Below are 26,844 nucleotides of genomic sequence, written 5' to 3'. Positions count from 1 at the left end.
AAAAAAAAAAAAAAAACAACTTCAGAAATCCCCAGAATGAATAGAAATGAGCTATTTTTCTCAGATTTGTGAAAGACTCCCTTTCTTAAAGCTGCATCAGTTAAGTTACAGAGAGAGTATTAAAGAAATTATTTCTTTCCCTCACTAGGTATTAGTATCATCCTTGGAGTTGCTGAGGGTGAATTTTTCATCCATGATGCTGAGATTCAGAAATCAGCCCTTCAGATCATCATCAATTGTGTCTGCGGCCCAGATAACCGGATCTCCAGTATTGGCAAATTCATTTCTGGAACTCCTCGGCGAAAGCTTCCTCAGGCCCCTAAGAGCAGTGAGCATACACTGGCTAAGATGTGGAATGTAGTGCAGTCCAACAATGGCATCAAAGTGCTGCTGTCATTGCTGTCTATAAAGATGCCAATCACAGATGCTGACCAGATCCGAGCATTAGCCTGCAAAGCCTTGGTGGGGCTCTCACGCAGCAGTACTGTCCGTCAGATTATCAGCAAGCTCCCACTCTTCAGCAGCTGTCAAATTCAGCAGCTGATGAAAGAGCCAGTGCTTCAGGACAAGCGCAGTGAGCATGTGAAGTTCTGTAAATATGCTGCTGAACTGATAGAGCGTGTCTCTGGGAAGCCATTGCTGATTGGCACAGATGTCTCCCTGGCTCGGTTGCAGAAAGCGGATGTGGTGGCTCAGTCAAGAATCACATTTCCTGAGAAGGAGCTGCTGCTCCTGATTCGGAACCATCTCATCTCTAAGGGCCTAGGAGAAACCGCATCTATCCTTACTAAAGAGGCTGACCTACCCATGACTGCAGCATCCCATTCATCTGCCTTCACCCCCGTTGCGGCTGCTGCCTCTCCCGTGGCCCTGCCTCGCACTCCTCGCATAGCTAATGGCATCTCAGCCCGTTTGAGTAGCCACACTTCTGTAGGTTCTGCTGCCACATCTGTCCACGCTCAGGCAAGGCCACCTGCGTCCCAAGGTCCACTTGCCCTTCCAGGCCCTTCTTATGCCAGCAACTCTCCTCTGATTGGCAGGATTAGCTTTGTCAGGGAGAGGCCATCTCCCTGCAACAGCAGAAAAATAAGAGTGTTGCGACAAAAATCGGACCATGGCGCCTACAGCCAGAGCCCAGCTATCAAAAAGCAGCTGGACAGACACCTTCCTTCCCCACCCACACTGGACAGTATAATCACAGAGTACCTTAGGGAGCAGCATGCCCGCTGCAAAAACCCTGTTGCTACCTGTCCCCCTTTCTCTCTCTTTACTCCCCACCAATGTCCTGAGCCAAAACAGAGGCGCCAAGCGCCAACTAACTTTACCTCACGGCTGACCCGCAGGGCAGCCTTTCCGAAGTACGGAGGGGTGGATGGTGGCTGCTTTGATAGACATCTTATATTTAGCAGGTAAGGAAGAAAAATGTTTCTTGCTCCCTCTCAGAGCATGCCCTATGCCAATTAGCCTTGCCTGAAATCAGGCTGTGGAATCTCACAGCGTAGCCTCCTTGGACAGACAAGCGTTTTAAATTCAGCAGTGGCAGATGGCAGAGCTTTGCAAGGCAATTTTAGAAGTTCCGTTTCTCTTATACTAAGGGTCAGTACTAAGCATACAAAACACACTAATTTCTGAGATTAGTGATATGAATTAATTGGCAAAGTCGGTTGATGAAGCTCATATTTCTTTGTTCTCCTTCGGAAGGTATGTAATGCCAGTTTTACAGGAGAGAGCATACCCTTGAGGTTGTTTTGCTGACAGACCAGACCTTTTGAAAGGTGGAGGACAATGAAATGTGTATTCTGTATCTTGCAGCTTAATCTTCAGCACAGCAAGTTGCTAGACTTTTTATGTGGCTTTCCTTCCATTGGAAAATGATGTATTTAAAAAAAAATCCAAATGGCAGCATTTTCAGGTTTTTGGCTGTCCAGCTTTGAAGGCAGACTCAGCCTTCAAAGCTTCATCTTAATGATGTACTGTAACAGAAGTACTTGATCATGCAAGACAAATTCAGAATTACTGCAGACGCTGTTTCACCTTCTCACTTGACCAGTAGTCTTATAGTTAACATTTAGTTTGTCTTAGAAGAAAACTGTAACTTCAGCCTACACAATTAGTGAGGACTGGTTTTTTTTTTTAGTATCATCGCTTTGTGCAGTAGTTCCGTTTTGTTTTTTTGCGTTCTTTCCAGTAAACCTTTTTCCACCTTCTCTAGGTTCCGTCCAATATCTGTGTTCCGGGAAGCAAATGAGGATGAGAGTGGCTTTACCTGTTGTGCTTTTTCTGCACGTGAACGATTCTTAATGCTGGGTACTTGCACAGGGCAGTTAAAACTATACAATGTATTCAGTGGACAGGAAGAGGCTAGTTACAACTGCCATAACTCTGCTATCACACATCTTGAGCCGTCAAGGGTGAGTAATTAGAGACGTGTGCTGGGTTCTGAAGTTCCTATAGACTAAAGCCTGGTATATTTGGGGCACATCTGGATATATAAATCTCAAGTGCACCTTCTGGCTGGTCTGCAGTGCCTGTGAACAAAGTACTGCAGTAGTAGTTACATACTGCCTCTCTGAGTTCTGTAATTTATTTTCTTCCCAAGATAATTTATTGAGGAGATGCAGGGTTTTAAAGTGACTTAAGAGTTGTGAGATATAATGCCAGAATATATCAAACTGGAAAAAAAAATCTTTCAGGGGATGATTCTAGAGAGAGATCGATCTGATAGTGATAGGATGAAGGGGAATGGTTTCAACTTAAAGCAGAAAAAATGCCACTCAGAGGTCATCAGAGTTCAGGCAGAGGTCATCCTGCTTTTATCTGCTGTTAACCTCACAGACCATTCCCATTGTTACCTGTAATATTTTCCTTCATCTGTGTTGCATAAAGAGTTTTCAGTATAATGTTGAATGCTGAGACATTATCCCCATGAGAGCAGTGTGGTGAGCACAAAACTTGCTGTAGTTCTTACAAGATTAATTTCAGTCTAAATTAACGTGCACAAGTAAAACAACGACATCTGTTTTTCCTGGTGTTCTTTTCCTTCCTTTCCCCTCCGCTCCTATCTGGAAATATAGGATGGATCCTTATTGCTGACATCTGCTACGTGGAGCCAACCTCTGTCTGCGTTGTGGGGAATGAAGTCTGTCTTTGATATGAAGTAAGTATATTCTGATCTCTGTTGGGTATTTAGTTGGAAACATTCAATATAGGCAGAATCCCTAAGAATAGGCTCTGTGAAATAGAAGGACAGCGCAGCTCCCCCAGTATCGGTTGTGAAAACGTGAGAAAAGTAGCACACTTTTTTTTTTTTTATATCTTCCCTGTTTAATTGAGTACAAACATATTTGAAAATCGTACTTACCTGGAGAGTCATTTAATGCAATTAGATTAGTAAGATGACCCCTGTTCCTGAAGGCAGAGAGTTATGTTTGTATTTTTATTCTTATGTTGGTACGATTGTCATCTTGACAAACTTTTTGTAACCAGTTACAGAATTTATAACCTGTTGGTTTTGCATAGTGAAATTTTTGGACCTGGATATTCCAAAGGAAGCTATGTCAAACTGAGTTTAGTATTTACAAATGTTCTTATTGAAAATGGAGGAGAGGCTCTTTGTTCCTTAAAAGATTGGGCTATCATCTACCTCAGTTGTAAGCAACAGTTTTGCTGTGACCTGTGTAAGTCAGCTAGAGAGCATTCTTCAGACAAGAAGTTCAGCATACTGTCACATGTATATGTGTTTGACTGTTCCTGTTGCAGTTTGTTGGTCACTCCTGCAAATAGTGTTACACTTTTGCTGGACCTCTTGTAGTAGTAATTTTATTACGTGTTTCCAGGGAGACCTCATTGTGGCCTTCCAGTACTTGAAGGGAGCTTACAAGCAGGAGGGTAACTGACTTTTTACGTGAGCTGATAGTGATAGGATGAAGGGAAATGGCTTCAATCTAAAAGAGGGGAGATGTAGGGGAGAAGTTTTACTTGAAGGTGATGAGGTTCTGGAACGGGTTGCCTAAGAGACTGTGAATGCCTCATCTCTGTATTCATGTGATAAGGCTGAGTTGGACAGGATCCTGTCTAGCCTGATCTGGAGACTGGCAGCCCTGCCCACTGTAGTGGATTGGAACTACGTGATATTTAGGTCCCTTCCAACTTAAGCCATTCTATGATTCATTCTATGATCCTATTGATTTGCTGATTGTGTTTTTTTAATAGATCTGCTGGAAAGACTGTGTTTGCAATAAATACTTCCCTGAAAATGCCAGTGGGGCATTTTAGTATTGTAGTATGCCATAATCAATGGTGAAGGCAAGTCTTTTCACTAGTAGTTTGAATCTACATTTCCTTGACATCTTTACTGACTCTACCTATAGGCATTCCTTCCCTGATGACCAATATGTGGAGTTCAGCAAGCACTCTCAAGATAGAGTCATTGGCACAAAAGGAGACATTGCCCATGTAAGTACCAGTAAGAGCCATGGTTGTGAAGCTTTGAAAATAGCAAATAACTTCTTCTGTTTACGGGTATAAGCTTGACCATATTGTATAAATGCCTCATGTTTAAGCAAACTATTAATTCCTGCCCATTTCTTAGCTGAATAATCTGGAAGTGAGATCAGTCTGTATATTGTGTTTATTTGTTAAACAGATTGTTTGTCCATATTGGAGAATTGTTTCTTTGAGTTTGAAGGAGGGCTGGGCTCTGTAGACTGTTACAGATTAAACTGATGTAAAATGGCCATAGAGCCTTTGTTCTTTGTTAAAGCCCTTTTCATCTTCCAGGTCTTACAGATTTTTTTTTTTTTTTTTTTTTTTTTTTTTTTTTACAGTTTATTGGGACAGACTACAGAAAATTGCCCTTCAGTGTAGATACCAGGATTTTTAACTTCTTTTGTGTAGTTATGTTTCCAACATTCCCTGACCTTGCCAGCCCCTTGTGCTTTGCAGTTTTGATATTTGTAAATACTGTCTGCTCTGGAAAGCAGTTCTGTTTCTGAAATAGGCTCTGACAAGGTGGTATATTTATGTCTGCAGCTTCATGTCTGACTTTTCATAATGGGGTTATCCTGATAGTGTTAGAATATATTTGCGAGCCTGTTGTAATCTATGTGCTGGCTGAAACATGTGACACTTAGGTTCCAGCTGGGAAGAACTGCTTAAGACTGACCGAGGGATGGTTATCTTGAGAATTTCCTTGCTTGAAATGATAAAGCAAAATGGGGCCAGGGTGATTCTAGAAGTGATTTAAATGATGGAATGTGTTAATGTGCAGGTACATTACAGCTTGTGACTAATGTTTTTCTTTCTTTTTAATCTAAAAGATCTATGATATTCAGACCGGCAACAAGCTATTGACTCTGTTTAACCCAGATCTCGCCAATAACTACAAGAAGAACTGTGCCACATTTAACCCTACTGATGACCTTGTCCTAAATGATGGTGTTCTCTGGGATGTCAGATCAGCGCAAGCCATCCACAAGTTTGATAAATTCAACATGACCATCAGTGGTGTTTTCCATCCCAATGGGTTAGAGGTCATAGTCAACACAGAAATTGTATCCTCAGCCATAATGATAATGTGTTGAAACCTAAATAATTTGTTTGAAGAATGTTTGATGTATTATAAATTATGTTCAGAAGCAACAGCTTTTGTCTGGGAATCAAGTAAATGGGGACTCAGGCAGCCACACAGTTTAAATCTGGGCTATACTTCTGATTTTGAACTAATGGAAATACTTGAGAGAGATTTTTTTTTTTCTAACGCACTTAGTGATACCTTTACTCTCTTCCATTTCCTTACCAAGATCTACCTTGAAGCTACTGCAGTAGCATCTCATGATTGGGAATGATGTCCTCAGTAAAAGCTTTTTGATTTAGAAAGTAGTATTAGAATTTGACACTGGTTCTATTAAGTTTGCGAGAGAGCGTCAGTGAGGTTTCTTGAAAGCAATTAATCATCTTTTCAGCGCTGTACAGAAAAGGAAACAGACACTTTCAATGATCTGTTGCTCCTTAGCCTGTATTTCTTCAGTGGGACCTCCGAACTTTCCATTTGTTACATACAGTTCCTGCGCTGGATCAGTGTCGTGTGGTCTTCAACTATACGGGCACAGTTATGTATGGAGGTAGGATTTCTCAGTCTTAATTATTCACTTTGGACATCTCTGATAGCAATAACTGGATGTTCGTTCAGTGAAGTTGGAAGCTTCAGAGGGTGTAACTGCGAAGCTTACTGGTATATGTGAACTATTTAGTGGTTGTTTTTTTTCCCAGGGAGCTTATGCAGTGTGTATTGCTGACAAAGACAATTTTCTCTAACATCTGCAATGTTGCAACTCGCTTGAGAGATAAATAAATAAATAAATAAGATCAACCTTTTGAAAAAAGAAAATGTACGTGACAGCAGTCCTGATGATGCTTGAGAATGTAATTTTATCCTCCATATTAAGCTTCAGTGATTTACAGTGTGAAGGCAGTTCTGGAAAAATAGATACCAAATTAGTCTTGCTAAGCTATTAAATGAAAAGGAAATTCTTGTCAGAGTTTGATCTTAAGTTGATTAAAGTTGGTGACAAATGGAAGATGGGGCTGTGAAATAATCTTTCCTTGTATCAGCTATGTTGCAGGCAGATGATGAAGATGAACTTCTGGAGGAGAGAATGAGAAGTCCTTTTGGCTCTTCTTTCAGGACGTTCAATGCAACTGATTATAAACCCATAGGTAAATGAGGAGCAAGTTATGGAGGTTTGAAGGTTTACTGAAAGTTCTGCTTAGTAATATTTAGTTCCTTTTCCCCTTTGCATTTGTGGCAAAACAAATTCCGCTATAACCTATTCTGTTTGAAGAGTAGATGTTGTTTGATGCTGAAACAAGTCCAAGTATATTATCTGTTCAATGTGTGTGACTTTGTTACTTGCTGCTATTGAGAACTTCTGACTTCATTTTCCTTTCTTTTTTGCAAGTAGGGCATAATCTGAGATAGTAGGTCACTTGGCTGAGACATCATTAATGTAATTTCAGGAAGGGCCTTTTTTTTGTTCTTGCTAGTTTGCTTTTCTCTTCAGTATTTTCACATACTAGTAGTCCAAAATGTTGACAGTTTGGCCTACAGCTTGCAAAGCTGCTGCAGCAATACTGTAGCTATTGCAGCTGTTACTGCTGTAAATGTAGATGTGACTTTTGCTGTTGAAAGGAGATACAGTTCAGTCCCCTGGTTGCCACCCGTCTTGAAAGATTATGGTTGCTTCTTGTGCTTAGGGAAGCCCATAAATGTATGAAGGGAAAAAGCACAGTGGAGATCAGGTTAAGAACTTCCTAGGCAATTTTTTTAATGACAGTCTCCAAAATTATTACAGGTTGAGCTAGTTACAAAATTCATTTCACTTTTACTTTGACTGCTTCTTGTCCCAGCATTTTGTTACCTACTTTTAGACATATGTAATTAGATCTTTTCTCCCAGCAAGCAGTAAGTAATATGCAATTAACTGAATTCATCTTGCGATGTTTTCCAGCTACCATAGATGTAAAGCGGAATATCTTTGACTTGTGCACAGACAGCAAGGATTGCTATCTGGCTGTCATTGAGGTAAAGGAGCTAAGTTTCTGGTTTCCATAGCTGTAGTCTTTTTTCTTTTTAGAACTTTCAGTGAAAACCTACTGTTAAATTCACGTGCTAACTAGTGGTGGGGGGTTTGGTGGTAAAGGTGCTGTTCACCTCTTGTTGTCCACCAACAGTTTAACTTAAAAGCTGTCTTATTTTTCTTCCTCTGAATTCTTAACTTTCAAATGCATTTGCCTTCTTTCTTAAAATGCTTCCTACTTAAATACTGTATAGCATCTTTGCTTTTCAGTAGCATAAATGCATTTTTTTCCTTTTTATGGCAACAGTTTAGAATTAAAATTTGCACTACATCAAGTGCCTGGAAAATGCTATATACTTCTTACACCCCATAGATCTTTTCTTTGGATTTGTCTTTATTCACTTGCTTTCCTAGCAAAATCCCAGAAGCTAAGGATTTGAAGCAAAAATTACTGAGTGAAAATTCTGGTTTGTTGTGAGGGAAGTTACATTAAACTAATGAATCTAGTTCTGTGCTCTTTAATATGTTGTCAGTGCTCAGTTTGTAACCTAGCTGTGTATAAGTAGAGACTAATTTAAAATCTTGCCAACTTAATACTTTGTATGTTGCAGTTAAACTAGGGTGCTGAGGCCAGTATAAGAATGTTTTTTCTAAGATAGGAGTCTTTGGAAATGTTACTTAAGGACATGCAGTAGCAGTGGCTGATGGGGATCAGACTGCTGTCTTCTGGAACTCTTGTTATCTGACATCTTCTAACCTTTTCACATGGTTCAGTGTTCACAGCAGGGAAACAGATGAGAAAGGAAGTGTTGTGCAGCTAGGTGAGAGCTAGCTGAGTGTGTTGAGGGTCCAGTAAAGGTTTAAAGTCTGAAGCCAGTGAAGGTTTTAAGTTCATAAGAATATAACTGATGGATGACAGAAGCAGAAAGTAGATACTGCATCACTGCTGGGTTAGTCCTTGAAACAGAAAAGTCTCATTTTTAGTGCTAGTTGTATAGATGCTAGTAAATGGGAGGGGAGGGTTTTGATTATGTTTCGGTAACTGAGACCAGATTGAGTGTTAAATGTGAATGCAATAGTTAATTCCTGGGACTAACTGCTGTGTGGGCATTTCCTCTTCAGAACCAAGGCAGCATGGATTCCATGAACATGGATACAGTTTGCAGACTGTATGAAGTGGGTAGGCAGCGTTTGGCAGAAGATGAAGAGGATGAAGAAGAAGATCAGGTGAGAAATACAGCATTAACCTGCATGCTCAAGAGTAGTTGTTACCTGTCTACATCTGAGAGGCCATAGGTGCTTGTTTATTACTCATATGCCTCATTTGTGTTCATTTCATGCGGTGCAGACTTTGTTACTTTTAGTGTAAGCTAAAACTATCAGTACAGAATCTGTCATTATTCACAGTATAAACTGTTGTGATAATTTATTTGCTAATTTCCATAGATGTTCTAATCCTGATCAGAAACTTTGCTGTTTGTTCTGCTTGTTATTTAAAGTACTTTGATGTCCAGTAGAGACAGTAGTATTTTGAGGTTCTCCTTTTCTTCAATCTAAATGTGCCCAGGTCTTGCAGTGGAATATAATTTGTCACCAGTTTCCAAGGGAGGTGTGTGAGTAATGCAGTGGAACTGCACACTACTTCTAGACAGCAAAATGCCTTACAAGTCTTAAATAAAGCTCTAGGTTTACATTGGGATGTGTTGCTTTTCCTTCTCGGATCAACCACTTTGAACTCTAACAACCTGACAGAAGAGCTAAGAACTTCAGTAATTGCTCCTTGGGGCACTGTTGGTAGAATACAAAGCAGTGCAGAACATTTAAAAGAATATAATGAGAATCAAAGACAAACTTGTAGCTCTTCGGGGATCAGGTGTTTTTGGTGTTTTATTTTTTTTTGAACAGGCAAGAACTTTATGCTTCAGCTCCTCAAAGATTTTAAATGCATTATTCTCTTTTCTCTGGTTGTCTGCATTGTAGGAAATCATTTATTTATATTTCCTATGAGAAAAGCTGACTTCATATTTTTCCAATAAGTACCTTTAAAAAAAAAAAACAACAAAAAACCAGCAAAACATACGCTTATGTGTGGGAAAACTGGCTTTTTCATACTCTTTTTGTCTTTGAGGCTAGGCTGAGACTTACTTTCTGGCGCAGAAGACTGGACAATAGATCCATGGAAAGAGGAATTTTTTTTTTTTCCAACTAGTCATTACTTATAGAATTTCACTGTCGTTCTTAAGATGAAGCAATAGTTTACACACACAACTTATCTCTATGAGCTGCAAAGTTGAACTTTTAGGGTTCTTAGAAAATCATGCATCACTGTAATTGTCCTTAGAGGATTCAGTTTAGCAACTTGTATTCAGCTGAAGAACTTTTAGATTGAGTGAGGAATAGAATTTCCTGTGAAGCAGTGAGCAGGGGGAAAAAGTTACAGTTCCTTCTGAAGTATTTCTACTTTATAGCCATCTAGTGCTTCCCTTTAGTCATTAGGTTCTATTTTTGTCTCTGCTTCCACCATTTTTGTCTCTGTAAAGTGTATTTTAGTAAGCTTGTTCAAATTCTATTTGTGAAATCTCAAGAAGTACTTTGTAGCAAAAATTAATTTTGCGTTGTACAACGATTAACTACCAGCTATTGGGACACTGTTTTGTGATATCACTGGTAAGTGACAGCTGAAGGGGAGATCTCTGTTTGTGATGAGAACGAAGTCTGAGTGCTATTGGTTCTAGGCTGTAACATAAAGGTACCAAGCAATGATAAGAGATCTGTCATCGATTAAATGTGTCTGGGGAAGCTTCCTGTTGTACAAATAAATGTGGCCCTAGGCATAATTTAGGCGTGCTAGAAGCTTATCAGTAAAGTTGATGGGAGTACTCAAGCAAAGCTGTGTCTGGGGTTAGTTTGCAAACTAAAACTGATTAGTCAATACTTTTATAATTGCTCTTTTTTGTAGTCTTTTTTTCTGGAGTGTATAAATGTCTCCTGGGCAGGATCTGTCTCTTAGGGATGATTGGAATCTAACTTCCTTGGTAAGAGCAATTTGACTTCAACATAATGTCTGTGCATCTGAATTCTGTTAAATCTGTGTTTAACAGAACAAACTGTAAACAGCAAGGTTTTCTCTGCTCTGTTGCTGTACATTGCTGTCCAGTCAGGCTCGTTCAAGCCTTATGACTGATTTAGGTTTACAGAATATAGCTTTTGTCTCTGGAGAGACAATTGAGCAGGATGTAGAAAATTCCCAGAATAAATGCAATATCTCCAGCTGTCTTCTCTGTTAAAGCCAACTGGAATAACTCCCTTCCATATGAAAATAGGTTATCTGTATATACATACACATACACAGATGGAAGAGTATACTAAGAGCTTTCTTAGTTACTTTTCTGTGATCTAGACTTTGAAATATTGGAAATATGCTTTCAAACTTGTTGAAACTTGTCACAGATATTCTAAAATATCTTCTGGCTTTTTGATCTTTTTCATGTAATCGGTGTGGGGGAAAATTAATGTGAATCAGTGTTAATTATGGTATCTCTCTGGCCAAGAGTTTCAGAGCAGATATTAATCTGTTTGGCCCCTGTATCTTCACTCTTGGTTTTCTGCAGTTATATTTCTGTGTATGACATACACTGGCCCACGAGAACAGGTTTTTTTTGTTTTTTTTTTACCTGTACAGAAAGCAATAAACATTCTAATAGAAGCATGTTTGCTTGTGTAAGCCCTGTTTGGACATCATGTGATGCTGAAAGTCGCATTTAAAAACTTGGGTTTGAGGAAAGTTAACCAAAAGAATTGTGGGCAAGAACATCTACCTGGCGTTTTGACAAGTGTCAGCAATAGGTCTGAATTTTCAAAAAGCAAAGACTGAGCCCTTAAAAATAAGCAATGTACTCCTGCTATCTTTAAATGCCTTCTCTTATTTAAGAAGCAAAACAATTATATTACTTCCTCTTTCTGAAGTTAAACCTTGAAAAACCAACTGATCTGTTAGGTAAATTACCCTCTAATTACACTGTTAGGCTGATTTTGCTGGCTTGTGTTTGATGCTGTTGCGATGAAGATCTCTGGTTTAGCCTGAAGTGTCTGAGAAGAGCATCAGTGCTGTTATGTCAGCTGGCTGTTACGTATTAGATCTTAGGAAAGCTGCCTCTTCCTAGTTCTGACAGGTAATCCAGTGTTGTCAGGCCTTGTTAAGCATAATGAATGCTGCATGGATGTTGGTGTGGTCACTGAGGGAGGGTGAAGAGGTAACATACTTGGCAGCAGCCAGTTTGTGAGCTTTCTATTTGTTGGATGTTATACTCTTGTAGAGAATACTAGTCCTGCATTGAGCTTTCATTAGCTTAAATTATTTTTTATTTATATATTTATTTATTAAAAAAAAATTTAATGCAGTGTTATTTTACTGTTGGATGAGTATTGAAAGGGATCCATCAGTGACATGCAAGTATTCACATGTTCAGTCTGCAGGGAACTAAGCTGAGCTCCCCATTACTCAGTCTCCTTCCTCCTGCCTTTGCCACTGCTTTGATTACACTCAGACTTCTCAAAAATAAGATGGATATTTGATCTGTTGATACAGATGCTGTACCATTTTTTTTGTTAGCTTATTTGATTCTTTATTTATTTCCCTTTCTTAACTGGTTGGTCTCTGCTGTCTGCTGTAATGAGGCAGAGCAGGAGTTTCTGAAGAGATGGTGCAAAGAAAAGGGCATGTACTGATGTGGCCTGGAAGTGCTGTGTGGCTTTTGCTGTGCTGTAGAAATGGAGACCTAAAATGAGTGAATTGGCTGACCATAGAGTGCAGTCAAAACTGGGAAACTTAAGTTGGGTTGCAGGATTTGTAGTCTGTATTTTCACCTTTTTAGTTTAGATTTTGTTTTTTGTTTTTTTTTTTTTTTCCCCTCGTGTTAGTTCTTTAAGACCTCTTTTTCTCTGTAGTTTATAATGTGAATAATGTTGCATCTGTGAGGCTCAAGTGTTCTTCTCAGTTATTCTTGTTTCTAGAGAGAGATGTATGATTCCAACAGTAGATTGCCACACTTAGCTGTCCCTGTCCTATAAAGTGTGTTCTGCTTTTTTTGCCAGAACTGAAGAACTTAATAATCCTGAAGTGTTTCTGAGCTATCTAAATGTTGATGGTAGGTGTGTAACTTGTCTTTTTTTTACATTGGTTTGGAAAAATTGTGGGTGATGTGAAATGAAACCTTTGGAGTTGAGGGAAAGAGTACTTGAAAGAATTGGTGTTCTAACGTCTTGTTTAGTCAATGTAGGGAAATGTTTTTCTCAACTTTCTTTGTATGGTTTCAATTTATTTTAGGATTTTACTCCTATCTACTTGCAACAGCAATTGCATTGTATTTTTATTGTTGTTGCTTTGATACAGTTTTGTTCTTGTGTGGATACCCGTTTGTGGAGATGGAGAAGGGAACTTCAATCCACTTCAATCCATTTGGCGGCTGGTGCCAGATCACCACTGCAATCTGGTGTTTCTCAGCAATGGCTGAATGATGACTTGCACATTCCTCAAAGCAATCGGTGACTCTGAAGTTAGATTATCATCGGATGTATAGGGTCATGTCATGATGAGAACATTTCATAGGCAAAACAGTATTGCTCAGAGTCCCCACTGAGCGTTCTGATCCAGCAGAGGGTTTTGTCTATGATGAATGAAAAAACATCCATGACAGATACACAGGTAGTTGTTGTTAGACAGACTTAACCTGCTTATACAGACGAAGAGAGTAACTGCTTTTTATTTCTTCACTACATGCTGTATGCTGTGTGCTGTCTCCTGTATTAAATCTGAACGTATCTACTTCTGCATAGAAGGATATGGTAAGATTCCTTGCTTGTTCGTATAGTAACTGCTGTACATTCCCAGGCTTCTATGTTTGTAGCTCTGTAACCTAAATGGCTATGAAGAAGTAGAAATTCTAACACTGAAGTAGCCAAGAAGGTAAAAATAGATGAAGGAGATGGATACTTAGAATTAATTGAATGGGGTGATAATAGGAAGTGAGTTTGGGCTTGCTAGCTTTTGGGGAAAGAGAGGGACTGGGTTATTCAGGAGGCTTAGCCTTGCTCCCCCACACTCCCAGAAGGACTGTTGGCTATACATATGTATACATAAGCTTTCTTTTTTGCTGCCCATTGTTCTGGGAATGTGAAGAAGTAGGTGGGGGGAGGAAACTGGATAGAAGACTCTAAAAGTGATTGGAAAGCAAATGTTGTCACTTCTGAGAAGTGTGCAGCAAAGGATGAGAAAGTACTAATGTGCTACTTTAGACTTTGGAATTGTCACAAGGTATGACAAGGGGATCATCTATAGAGAAAGAGAAATTGCTAGAAGATGGAGAGACTTTTTTCCCTACAGAGAAATTACTCTTCAGTGAACTTGTATTTTAACAACAAACATTCTTTTTTTTTTTTATGGAAACATACTGATACTTTCTAAGAGGCTAGATTACTAGACATTGGTTTGCTTTTCTCTAGGAGTAACTTGGAGGAAGAGGATGAAAGAGAAGAAAAAGTAAGCTAGTAGGTGCAAAAGCAAATAAATGTTTATTAAAAAAAAAAAAAAAAGGACTGGGAAACACTTTTTTTTTTACAAAAAAAATAGAGAAAGACAACTGTTTATATAAGCAGGTGTTTATTAGCAGGCAATTAGACTTACAGAACTATTAAAAAAAAAAAGAAAAGGAAGTAAATTAAATATGAGCTGAAGATTTGAAAAAGCAACAAAAGCTTCACTGTTTGACCACTTTGTGGGTAGAAGAAAAAGTAGCCTCTTAAAATAAGAGTAGAGTAATATCATTCAGTAGGTTTCAAACAGAGCGTTGCAATGGGGAATGTGTTTTCAGAGAGGAGTTGCTGGGAAGCACCTGCAAAGGAGAATTGTTGTTTTGGTTGTGGTGACAGGAGGTGAGCATGGGGCTGGGGTAGGAGCAACCGTGAGTCCATGGCAGCTGAACGGTTCATACAACAGTAGCAAAAAAAGGCTGGGCAGAGGTCTGTTAATGTAAATACTTGTTTTGGATCAAATCCTAGCAGAGGAAGAAAAGAATGAGTTGAGAAATTTCAAATTCTGTTCATCTTGTCTAGAAAACTGTTGAATTCAAGAAATATAAGAAACAGTATTAAAAGTCTCAAGACAGCTTATAAAGTAAGCTGATATATTTGTATTTCTGTTGTAGCTCTTATCACTCTCTTAATGAGAAATAAGCAAAGTTTGGAAGTTGCACAAAAAACATTCTGGTTACAGGTATAGAAAGTTGTTTTGTTAATGTTTTGGTGTAGTGTTTTGGTAGACTATGTATTAAATGGAAGAAAGTTCTATTTCTTAGTTATTTGAAGCTTTGTTTCAATGTCATTAAGTTAGCAGATGCTCACTTCAGTTCAAGGACAGATAAGGAAGTACATCATGGGGATTCAGTGGTATTCAGTGGATATATACTTACTAAATTATATAAGAAGTGTTACAGGCAGACCATGGCCTGAAATTTTCATAGTGACCAATGTCCTTGAGGTGTTGGGGAACCTACAAGATGTTGCAGAATTTGTGCATATCATCTCAGGGAAGAGGAAATTCTGATCAACCGTAGTTACGCAAATCCGGGGACATCTGATACTAGTTTTCTGTGTGTTGCCATCAGCGTATGGTGTTGTCCTGTCTGCTGAATAAAAATAGTTTCTCCAAATTCATCAATAACTCTGAGAATTGATGCACAAGTGGATTAATACATAAAGGGAATAGTGTATGATTTAGAAAATAAACTCAGGAAGTTCAGAAAGTGTTATTTTCTTAGATAAGTATGTAAAGAGGCAGAGAATACTATGCTTTAATCGCCCTCTGGCAAAGTTTCTCCTTGGAAGCTGCAGTAAGGAGAATGTTCAACAACTTCTAGAGGACTCAGAAGCTTTTCTCTTCAGGATTGTTTATCTGAGAAGGTTTGCTAATCCACTTCTAGTGGTGCCATTACCTGTGGTCCTCATATGCAAAATATAATTTGGGATAAGGTTTTTGGTTGTTTTTTTTTGGGGGGGGGTTGCTTTTTTTTCTTTGCTAGGAGCACAAGAGACTTGCAGCATTTGCTTGAAATGTTTGGTTTTATTGATCTGCAGTGCTGTAAGCCACACTTCCAGAAAGCACTTTGTATGTGCAATGATAGAATGTTAATCTGCAGAGCAGAAATACGTTAAAAGTTCTGTGGTTTCATGTGTGACAGTGGGGAAAGAGGGAGAAGGTCTCCCTAGCTCCTTTTCAATTTCCTGTCCCCTTTTTGGGGGGAAGGAAAATAAAAACGACCCAAGTAAGATAGGGAAAGATAACAAATTTACTGCAACGAGTATAAGAATGTAAGATAATGAGATAAAATGGGAGTTACAAATAATAAATTGAAAACGTGGGAGAGAAGGATTTTCTGACTGCTGCTAAATGCGCTGACTGGAAGCGAAGAGAACGGTCTGCTCCCATCGCCCAGAATCAGGAATGTTGAAGGCCCTTGGGAGCTGTAGTCTGTCCCTTCTCAGTGTACTTTCCTCTTGAAGAGCCAGAATTCACATGAGACTGCTAGAAACACAGGACCAGGAAGTACAGCTCCGCAGTGCTCTGTGCTCCAGCACCCAACAGCTTGCTGCATGATGTCATCATATGGAATGCTGATAAAATCAGGACACCAGTTAACGTGTATTTTGCATCAGTGTTTAAAGAAGTGAAAGGTGGAGGTTTTCCTGAGCCTTCTGTTGAGAGATGAACAGCAGTGAGTATGTTAAGTATCAATAACCTGTACTACTCAAAAAGACAAATTAGTGAGTTTATGTGCAAAATGAATGGGTGAAGGAGAACAGTAAGACAGTCTGTGGTGGAGGTGAGGGTCTGTAAAGTGAAATGCATGCAAGTGAAACTGCATGCAGACTTGAACAGTATCCAAGTAAATACACAAAGCTGGAACCAGACCAAAAATTACTTACTGAGCTGGGTATGAATACTTGACAACAAGCATTTCTTGCTACGGAGCTGCCTTTCCCATTTATGCCATTCCTTTAGAGGATGTCCTATAACTATAAACAATGAATCAATTGAACCGAGCCTACTGGGCTTTCTGAATATTTACATAAACTGGATAGTAGAATTAAGTTACTAGTAGTTTGCTTTGAGGTATCTTGATGTCCTTTGCAATGTAAATGGCCTATCTGATTCTCTAAGATGCCTAGCTTTTCTTGTACAGCTCTGTAAGTCTGCCTGTGTTGTAGGCAAGTTCAAGAGCTGATGTAAATCACTGCTGCTATCTTAGATCATCTTTGAAGTAGTTTGCGAGGCATAGACTGTGTTGTGATTTATTTGGTACAGTGTGAGTGAACAAGTGAATTTTGGTGAGCCAGGGAGTGTTGAGAGATCTCCCTAAGTGGCACAACGTGCTTCTGGATTGAGCTGCAGGGTAGTCTTGCCCTAGAAGAACAGGTAGTTCCTGCATTGTTTATACTTGTATAACACATGTAACTGATGACATTATACAAAAATGAGATATCTTCTTAAGACTTAGAGTTAAACATATGAACCCTTTGTTTAGATACATTTTTCAGCTTAAGTTCATCTCTGTTAATTTTTTTTTCAAATTCTAATTCAGTGAGACAGTTTTAAACAGGGGCCTTGTCCCTTTGCAGACATTCTGCTTATCTGTGGATAGTTATTCTGCATGAAAGGTGAATCATTCCTCTTTTCATCCCCTTGTAATTCCTCTGTTTTGTTGGTCTTTTGTTCACTTTACATTGTCAGCTTTATATTTATTGCCTTATTTTTGAAGCCTTTGTGTTTTGTGGGAGTGAAGCCATCACTGCAGGTATTTATGCAGAGAAGTAGGGCAAGGTAGCCTTGTTGTGTATGCAATAGAGTGGGTGTTTATTAAATTATCATTCCTTGATTATAATTGCTGTTCTTTGTTCATGAAGAATAGAAGGAGTTAGCCATCCAGGTGAATGGATACTGTAGTAACTTCTGCACTGCAGCTTTTATGTGGTGACATTTCTATATGCTAGCCCTTAGGAGGAGCATCACTGGTGTGGTATTGTGAAAGTTACCTTGAAAAATCCTAGTATTTTTACAATCACTGCTTTACAGCTGTGTGTTTTTAGATCCATACACACGAGTATTACCTATGTAATATACATGCAATCTGTATACTCTATAGGTATACATCTATAAATCCTAATTCTAATAGAATATATAATTATGAATGTAAGTCTCAGTAGAGATCACTAGGTACTGTAGTCTAAGCTGTTCTGCTCCTTGCATCTAACTATTAAGGTAAAGCTCCCTTAAGTTAATCCTGAAGTATTTACAAGCAAGTAGTGCACCAGAGTCATTGTAACTAAAGCAGGTAGTGAAGCTGGGCTTCATCGTATCCCTCTGATGTTACCTCTCCACTTGAAAGAGAGCGTCAGATCTTCCTTTCTCTATGATAGCCTCAGGCTGGGAGTGTTAAGCCAGCCTGCTGGGTCCTGGTATGGCTGTATTGTAATAACAGGTCACCTCACAGCAGAGCAGTCCCACAAATGCCAGACAGTGAGTCAGAGTGCTGCTAGCAAGTTAGAATGTTTTCTGGAGGGAAGGTTATAAGACAGTCAGTTTAATTCTACAATACTTGCACTGCCTGGAAAGATAAAGATAACTGGCAGCTCTTAAGTGATGCCTGTTGAGGGGGAAAGAATATTCTCTAAAGAAGCAGAGAAGGATGTGAGGACTACAGGAACATTTCAAGTTCTGAGCTCAGCAGCTTTTACAAAGAACCCAAACCTGAGGGACATTTTCAGGCATCTAGAGGAGTTAGTGATGGTTAAAACAGTTCCTTGAGCGGGTGGTGGTGGTCTCTGGGTTTATTTTGTTTTCAGTAATGTGGTGTATGCTGATTCCTGTGTGCCATGGAGTACAGGCGCTTGCTTTGCATAGCTGTGTGCTGGTTTTTCTGTCTAGCAGCACCTGTGCTCAAGGCTCTTGGGAGCTACTAATGAGGCAGGGGCATCCTTTGCAGATTTCTCCATCACAAATTCAGATGTGATTTGGGATGACTGTCATACTTTCCTTGTGACATTGCACAAGGCTTTTTCACTGTTCTTTGCCATATACACGCCATCAGTGAAGGCATACCGTATTTATCTGTGTGGGGATCCTATGTGAGAGACACTTGTGGTATCTGATGAGGCTACAGCCTCAATATGCATCAGTAAGACTGAGTGTCACTTACAGATAGCAGAAGCAGCACAGATTCCTGGCTCCTGTTTGTGTCTGTTAAAGCATGACTCAGTGTAGGTTCACTCCTCTTGAGCATCTGTGGCATTCAGCTCACAACCCACAGTGAGCACGTTGTGTAGCACTCTTTCTGTCACACACACAGACAGGACTTCCTGTAGTGTGGCTTTCACATTATTTTCTGGTTCTGCTTTACTGTTAAGATCTGATTTTTTTTATTTTATTTTTTTTTTTTTTTTCTTAGGTGGTTTTTGAGTGAGTGTGGATGGATTTTGAGCGTGTGCTTCAGATTAAGTAATTTAAACTGGAAAGGCGGTGGCATTGACTTCAGTTGTCAAGCATTCTGTTCCTATTTGTATTTTTGTAAGGGATTTTTCCTCATTGGTTGATACGATCCTTCAAAGTTAATTTGTACCTAAATATATCCTTCCTCTAATTCTCTAGCCAAAGGAAATCTTTAGTTTCATACAAATGTTACTTCATTCTGTAGTTAAATTACGATATTGTCTTGCCTTAAGCTTGAATGACAGCGCTGATATAACACTTTTTCAGAATCCTTTAGGCTTCAACTACATAAACTTTAAATGAATCTCATAGACTGTATAGCTTTTTCTTAATGTCTATAATTTTTCATCTGTCTCTAGATGCTGACGTTCATTTTTTTTCTGAACTTTAAAAATGAATTGATTCAGTCCTTTGCAGATTCAGGGTTTAGAGGCTGAAAAAAGAAAACAAACTCCCTTGTCTTTTCAGTTTTTAATCAGATTTAAATCCTCAGTGGAGTAATAAAGTTTTAGACATTTAGGCATATGCTTATGCTACATAGAACAAAACCAGAAGGTTTTTATGTTTAGTTCCATGTATTTCACTAGAAAGGAGGAAAATTGTGCTTAATACAGCACTGCAGTTTGAAACAGTGAACTGCAAGATATTCCCACTCCCAGCATGTATACAACTCCAAAAGCAATGTGCTTCTGAGAATTCATTGACTCACAGTAAAGTTTTCAGTTGCCGAAAATAAGACCTTCACATAGGCTGCCATAACCTTACTTTTAATGTAAACGCCTTCAGAAGGATTGTGGAGCAAACTGCTATTTTTGTTCTGTAATCTCTGTTTTAGGCAACAGAGGATCACCTCAGATCAGTAGAAGAGACTGGGCTGCCTTTTGCAAGGGGAGAGACAATAGAACACGCCCACGCTTTTTGACATTCCTTGTTTCTTATGACGGATGCTGAATGTGTGGTTGTTGTGGTTTTTTTTCCCTATAGCACTGACTGAAGAAAAAGTAGGTTGAGTGGTGGCTGTAAAAGTAAGGGCTTTTTCATTTTCAGATCCATAAAGCAAAAAGCAGTAGTTAAAGCAACAGTATGAGTACAGTGAACTTGAAGACCAAACTAACTCCTGCAGTAGATTGTTAATTATCTACCTTAACTGCTTCATAGTTTTCAGAATGTGCTCTCTTCCTAAGCAGAGGGGCATTTAAGACTTGAGAACTGCTTTCCTGCTATGTGAGGACATTCTGTTAGAGCAAAATACTCCGAGGAGATGTGCACATTTAGTGAACCCTTTCCTTGAGTCTTGGAGTCTTCCTGGAGCTCAGCCTGTAATGGCATTCTCAACTTCTCGTTTGTCTGGAAGAATGATAAGACTGTAATGGCTTCTTCCCACTCAGCTTTATCAGCTAATGAATTTATGGGTTTGGCCTGTACTATCAGAATTCAGTTGCTTTATTGAATGCAAATTCTTATGTCTTAGTAGGAAAAATAAAGCTCTTGATCTGCAGATAAGTGCCAAAGATGAATATTTTGAACTGCTTTGGGCAAGTCTAGCATCTTCAGCTGGATGGTTCTGGGATTGGTATAGGCTGATAATATCTTTTGCTACATTTTGCATCTCACCTAAATCAGGATGAGACTGAACATCCATGCTGTGTGCTATCTGATGCAAAGGGGAAGTTCTTACCCAGTTGAAACTAAAGCACTTTGCACAAGACTAGCAACAAAGCTATGGATTACTGGGTTTTACTGCTTGTCCTTCTCAGGACTGCTTTATGGTGATGTGTTGGCAGTATTGGAGAGGAGCTTGACCCAGTGGTATCCATGTTGCAGTAACATTTTGCAGGTCAAACTCTGCAAGCCTGCTAATAATCCAGCATGTGCACTATTCGGTACTTGTAAAGAGAAAGTATGTAATAATAGATGATCTCTGGATGTGGGGAGAAGTAGAATCTATAGGTGTGCTTTTTTCAGTTGTTTATGCCATTTTGCATTTGTTTTCTTGTCCACAATGGACTGGTTTTGTCTTTGTAGGAGGAAGAAGAACAAGAGGAAGAAGATGATGATGAAGATGATGATGATACAGATGACCTTGATGAACTAGATACAGACCAGCTACTGGAGGCTGAGTTGGAGGAGGATGAGAACAATGAGAATGCTGGTGAGGATGGAGAAAATGACTTTTCGCCCTCTGACGATGAGGAACTTGCCAACCTCCTGGAAGAGGGTGATGAGGGTGAAGATGAAGACTCTGATGCTGATGAGGAAGTTGAGCTGATTCTTGGAGATAGTAAGTACCTTTACCAGCTTGGTAACCACAGGTGACCTTGTCCTCCGTTTAATGTCATGACAAACATGCAGATCTAACTGAATCGACTTAGCTGACTTTTTCCCTCATTGGTGTGTAAGGCACAGTACATCATGCTTGTTTACCCATAGCCTCTCATAGCCAGCTGTCAGTAAAAACAATTGTTATCTGAGAGAGCAACTCAGTGAGTTCTGGAAAAGAAGGTATTTCCGTTCTTCAAGAGCTCCCAGCTGTGTGTGTGAAATCTTAAAGGTGGGCCAGGAAACAACAACATAGGAGAAGCCGTGTCTGTTTGCTTGTCCTGCACTTTGAGGGGTCTCTGGTTGAACCTGTCACTTCACTTCTCTACCTTATTTGTGCCTGTTAGGACAGTGAAGCCTTCTTTCTCTTCTGCAGTTGCTTAAAGTGTGAAGTCAACATGTCATTTCTGACTTTGCATCCTTTTTTCTGCTACTAACGTAACTTTTGAGATAAAATTGAAATTCTTTTCTTTTTTTCTGGCATAGATACAGAAAGTTGAAAAATTAACAGAGACTGTGAGTGTAAGAAAGAAAGGTCTAAACTCTTTACCTAGCATTTCAGTTTGGAAAAAGGCTTACAAGAAAAAGAAGGTGAGTTGTAGTGTCAGGTTTGGTGTTTGTGCCATCAGATTCTGTTCTTTTTATTTTTTTTCCCTAAATCTAAATCTTTTTGAGTTCCAAGGTGTGAATCACAGAATCACAGAATTGTAGGGGTTGGAAGGGACCTCAGTGATCATCGAGTCCAACCCCCCTGCCAAAGCAGGTTCCCTACAGCAGGTCGCACAGGTCGGCATCCAGGCAGGTCTTGAACATCTTCAGAGAAGGAGACTCCACCACCTCCCTGGGCAGCCTGTTCCAGTGCTCCGTCACCTCACTTCTGTCGCACATTTGTGCAGAGCTTCCTATGCTGCAGTTTCCGGCCGTTTCCCCTTGTCCTGTCTCCACTCACCACTGAAAAGAGTCTGGCCTCACCATTCTGCCCCCCACACCTTAGATACTTCTAGATCTGGATCAGGTCCCCTCTCAGTCTTCTTTTCTCAAGGCTGAACAGACCCAGTTCACTCAGCCTTTCTTCATAAGAGAGATGCTCCAGGCCCTTCACCATCTTTGTGGCCCTCTGCTGGACTCTTTCCAAGAGATCCCTGTCTTTTTTGTACTGGGGAGCCCAGAACTGGACACAGTACTCCAGATGAGGCCTCATCAGGGCAGAGTAGAGGGGGAGGATCACCTCCCTCGACCTGCTGGCCACGCTCTTTTTAATGCATCCTAGGATGCCATTGGCCCTCTTGGCCACAAGGGCACACTGCTGGCTCATGGCCAACCTGTCGTCCACCAAGACACCCAGGTCCCTCTCTGCAGAGCTCCCCTCCAGCAGGTCTTCCCCTGTGCCAGTACCGCTGCATGCAATTATTCCTCCCCAGATGCAAGACTCTACACTTGCTTTTGTTAAACCTCATCCGGTTTTCTTCTGCCCAGCTCTCAGCCTGTCCAGGTCTCGCTGAATGGTAGCATGGCCTTCAGGCGTGTCAGCCAATCCTCCCAACTTCGTATCATCAGCAAACTTGGTGAGGGTGGCCACCATCCCCTCATCAAGGTCATTGATGAAGATGTTGAACAAGACCGGACCCAGCATCGACCCCTGAGGAACACCACTGCTTACAGGCCTCCAGCCAGACTCTGCACCGCCAAAGACGACCCTCTGCGCTCTGCCAGTCAGCCAGTTCTCAACCCACCTCACTGTCCACTCATCTATCCCACACTTCCTCAGCTTTTTTATAAGGATGTCGTGGGGGACAGCATCAAAAGCCTTGCTGAAATCAAGGTAGACTACATCCACTGCTCTCCCCCATCCACCCAGCCAGAGACAACATCATAGAAGGCTACCAGGTTGGTCAAGCACGACCTCCCCCTGGTGAACCTGTGCTGACTACTCTTGATAACCTCCTTTTCCTCCAGTTGTCTAGAGATGACATCCACCACAAGCTGTTCCGTCACCTTTTCAGGGACAGAGATGAGGCTGACTGGCCTATAATTGCCTGGATCTTCCTTCTTGCCCTTTTTGAAGACCGGAGTGACATTGGCTATCCTGCAGTCTTCAGGCACCTCCCCCATCCTCTAAGACCTCTCAAAAATGACCAAAAGCGGTTCAGCAATCACCTCTGCCAGCTCCCTCAGCTCCCATGGATGCATCCCATCGGATCCCATGGATTTGTGAACATTGGTGTTGCCTAGGTGCTCTCGGACCACCTCTTCCCTGACTGAAGGAAGGTCTTCCATTCCCCAGAATCTTTCACTAACCTCCAGGATCTCATATTCCTGAGGAGGAGCTTTTTCACTGAAGATAGGAGCAAAGAAGGCATTCTCCGCCTTCTCAGCATCCCCCGTTACCAGAACACCTCCGTCACTTAGCAGGGGAGCTACATTCTTCCTAGCCTTCCTTTTACTGTTAACGTACTTAAAAAAACAAACAAACAAACCTTTTTTATTATCCTTTATCCCCTTCACCAGATTAAATTTCAGGTGGGCTTTAGCCTTCCTCGTCGCATCCCTGCAGGCCCTGACAACATTCCTATATTCTTCCCAAGTAGTCAGACCCTTTTTCCAGATTTTCATGGGCCGCCTTCTTTCCTTTGAGTTTGCGCACGAGCTCCTTGCTCATCCACATAGGTCTGCTGTCACCCTTTCCCGATTTCTTCCTCACAGGGATGCACTGATCCTGAGCTTGGAAGAAGAGCTGCTTAAATGCCGACCTGCTCTCACAGGCCACTTTATACCTTGTAAACACCCTAGCCCATGGGATAGCTCCAAGTAGGTCCCGGAAGAGATCAAAGTTGGCTCTCCTGAAGTCCAGGGTAGCAATCCTACTTTTTGCTTTACTTCTTCCACTCAGGATCTTGAACTCCACCATCTCGTGGTCACTACAACCCAAGCTGCCCCCGACCTTTACTTCCCTGACAAGCCCTTCTCTATTAGTGAGAATAAGGTCCAGCAGTACCCCTCTCCTTGTCGATTCCTCAACCACCTGCATCAGGAAGTTGTCATCAACACATTGCAGGAACCGTCTGGATCGCGCGTGCCTGGCCACATTGCTTTTCCAGCAAATATCTGGATAATTGAAGTCCCCTATAAGCACCAGCGCCTGGGATCATGACGCTGCTTCCAGTTGCTTGTGGAAGGTCTCATCAACCTCCTCCTCCTGATCGGGGGGCCTGTAGCACACTCCCACAACAGTGTCAGCCATACCAGCCTGCCCCTTGATTCTCATCCACAAGCTCTCCACTGAAATAGGTATAAGATGGTTCCCTTGGCTTAAGAGGCTGATAGGGCCTCTTAATTAGTAATTAGTGAATTACTAAAAAACGTGAATTAGGCATTCACGTGGTAGGTGTAGTACAGAGGATTGCACTGGACACTTTCATAGCTTAAATTCATTAATAGAGTATTGCACTTCAACATTTTGGGGTTGCATGTAACTTCTGCCTGTCTCATTAGCTGATATGTTAATGCTGATACAATTCTGCTTCAGTTTTGGCAGAGGATGCACGGCTCAGTGCTGTTAAGAGAGCTCCCAAAATGCTCGAACTGGAGTTGTCCAGGGGCAGAGCAGAGCGGCGATTCAGGGCAGTAATTTCAATAGCTATTCCCATAACAAAACTCAATGCTACCTAACAGTTACTTCAGTGCTTTGCAGAACACTGCAGATTACAAAATGTCCACGTGTGTATGTTGTTAATGGATAGAGCCATTTGGGATTTGGTATTGCAGCAGAGCTCCCTGTTTTTCTCTGTTTTGGTTGAATCTCCCTACACAAGTGTGCTTCAAAATAAATAGTTCAAAAAACAACTGAAATGGGAGTGAGCAGCTTTCTTGTCTCATGACTTAGAAGAGATTGCTTCCTTTTCAGCAACAATCCATGGAGAAACTCTTAAGTATAAATTTGCTTTGTTTCTCCACTGTTAACACTTCGGGTTGACTAGGTCCATTTATCTTGCCCAAAGCAATTTGTGCACTGAACCCAGAAACTTGTTCCTGGGCAAGGAGATTTGTCTTTTTTGAAGTGGACATGGCATATATGTATGATAGATGAGAATTCCACATTCTTCTTCCATGTCCAGGACAGGAGTCACCTTGGAATGTGCTGAATTCAAGTATCTGCAATGATGCCTTTTCATCAGCATGGCTGACTTTGTCTCATCAATTTCTTCTATAATCTGAAATGGCAATTTCCAGGCAGGTCTTACAAGCTTCTTCCAAGCAGTTAACTGCAATCAGGTTTACTTTTAGATTTGAGCTTTACATCTGTAAGGTTATATGGTGGACTGGAGCATAAGGAGCTAGGAAGTCCCTCTTCAAAGCTTTCTTCTGGTGCTCATAGGTAAGAGCAACTTTTTCAGCTGCTTTTATTCTCCAGAGCTTCTGGATTGTTATCTCACTCGGACTTCTTTCCCTCTTACTGTGGAAGTGTGGCTACTGGCGTTTAGTAGCTCTCCTTGTGTTGCTCTGGGAGCACAGATCACCCTTCAGTTCATGGTCAGCATGCTGGAAGGTGAGACTAGAGCTGGTCACAGTGAAAAGCACCTGGCAGTATGAGGAGGGGCATTGCTGTTCTGCAGCTGTGGTTACTTGCCCCACTTCTTAGCAGTACATGCTCCTGGGCAGTCTGTACTTTCCTTGGAGCTTCTTTAAGCAGTTCAGAAGTAATTGCTCCTTCTCCCCCTGTTCTTCATGGGGAAATAGCACACTCATGAATGAGTATGGCTCCAGTACTGGGTGCATCAGAGACCTGGGGAATTGAGGCCAGAAAGATCAGCTTATTTCCAAGTAATTTTTAATCAGAAGGACAAGCTTCCTGTAAAGTCCTCTGATAGGCCTGGAAAAGAAGTGTGCAGGATACTCCAGCAGTCAGCTGTCTGTACAGATTGCCAGTGTGGTGTAGGATAACTTTATCTTCAGTTTGGGCATTCCATTTTTCTCTTCCTTCTTAGAAGCTTTCCTTCTTAGAAGCTTTCTCAGAGAAGAGGGTTGGGGAAAAGGGTTTGTGCCCTCTGGTGCTTGCCTGTGATTTTTTTTTTTTTTTTCTTAAGGATATCATCTGAGAAGGTTGAATGTTCCAGAAAGCCTTGCTTACCTTAACAGGCATTATAGAGATCCAGTATAGCGATGGCTAAATGGAAGTCTTGGTGTCTTTTTTTCTTCCCTAACTATTTTTAACACCTAGTTAACTGCAGCATCCAGTGAATTTACATAGGAGATAGAACCATCGTCATCTCCAAGGTAAGGCAGGAAGTTTCCTTGATGCCAGAGCTGCTGCTACTTCCCTCTTGTGCAACTGAGGAAGGGGAGATTTTCTACAAAAAAGCAAGTGTGTGTGTGTGTGTGTGTGTGTGTGTGTGTGTGTGTGTGTGTGTG

The 26,844-nt window shown here is 40.8% G+C and overlaps 1 protein-coding gene across 1 annotated transcript in view; it reads left to right on the top strand.

Moving 5' to 3' along the window:
• DCAF1 (DDB1 and CUL4 associated factor 1) overlaps nt 1-26,844 on the top strand; it is a 28,100-nt gene that overhangs the window by 147 nt on the left and 1,109 nt on the right. The window contains exons 2-11 of the mRNA XM_042823806.1: nt 149-1,409; nt 2,213-2,411; nt 3,075-3,157; nt 4,371-4,455; nt 5,319-5,552; nt 6,029-6,122; nt 6,613-6,717; nt 7,509-7,582; nt 8,700-8,804; nt 21,142-21,397. Of these exons, the coding sequence (XP_042679740.1) occupies nt 149-1,409; nt 2,213-2,411; nt 3,075-3,157; nt 4,371-4,455; nt 5,319-5,552; nt 6,029-6,122; nt 6,613-6,717; nt 7,509-7,582; nt 8,700-8,804; nt 21,142-21,397 (2,496 nt within the window). The remainder of the gene's footprint in view (nt 1-148; nt 1,410-2,212; nt 2,412-3,074; nt 3,158-4,370; nt 4,456-5,318; nt 5,553-6,028; nt 6,123-6,612; nt 6,718-7,508; nt 7,583-8,699; nt 8,805-21,141; nt 21,398-26,844) is intronic.

The sequence above is a fragment of the Centrocercus urophasianus genome, unplaced genomic scaffold, assembly GCF_019232065.1.
Source record: "Centrocercus urophasianus isolate 14NV4802_14NV808 unplaced genomic scaffold, USGS_Curo_1.0 seq_22, whole genome shotgun sequence".
Classification (NCBI taxonomy): Eukaryota; Metazoa; Chordata; class Aves; order Galliformes; family Phasianidae; genus Centrocercus; species Centrocercus urophasianus.
The sequence above is the reverse complement of the archived record's forward strand: the minus strand, read 5'-3'. Positions and strand labels throughout refer to the sequence as shown.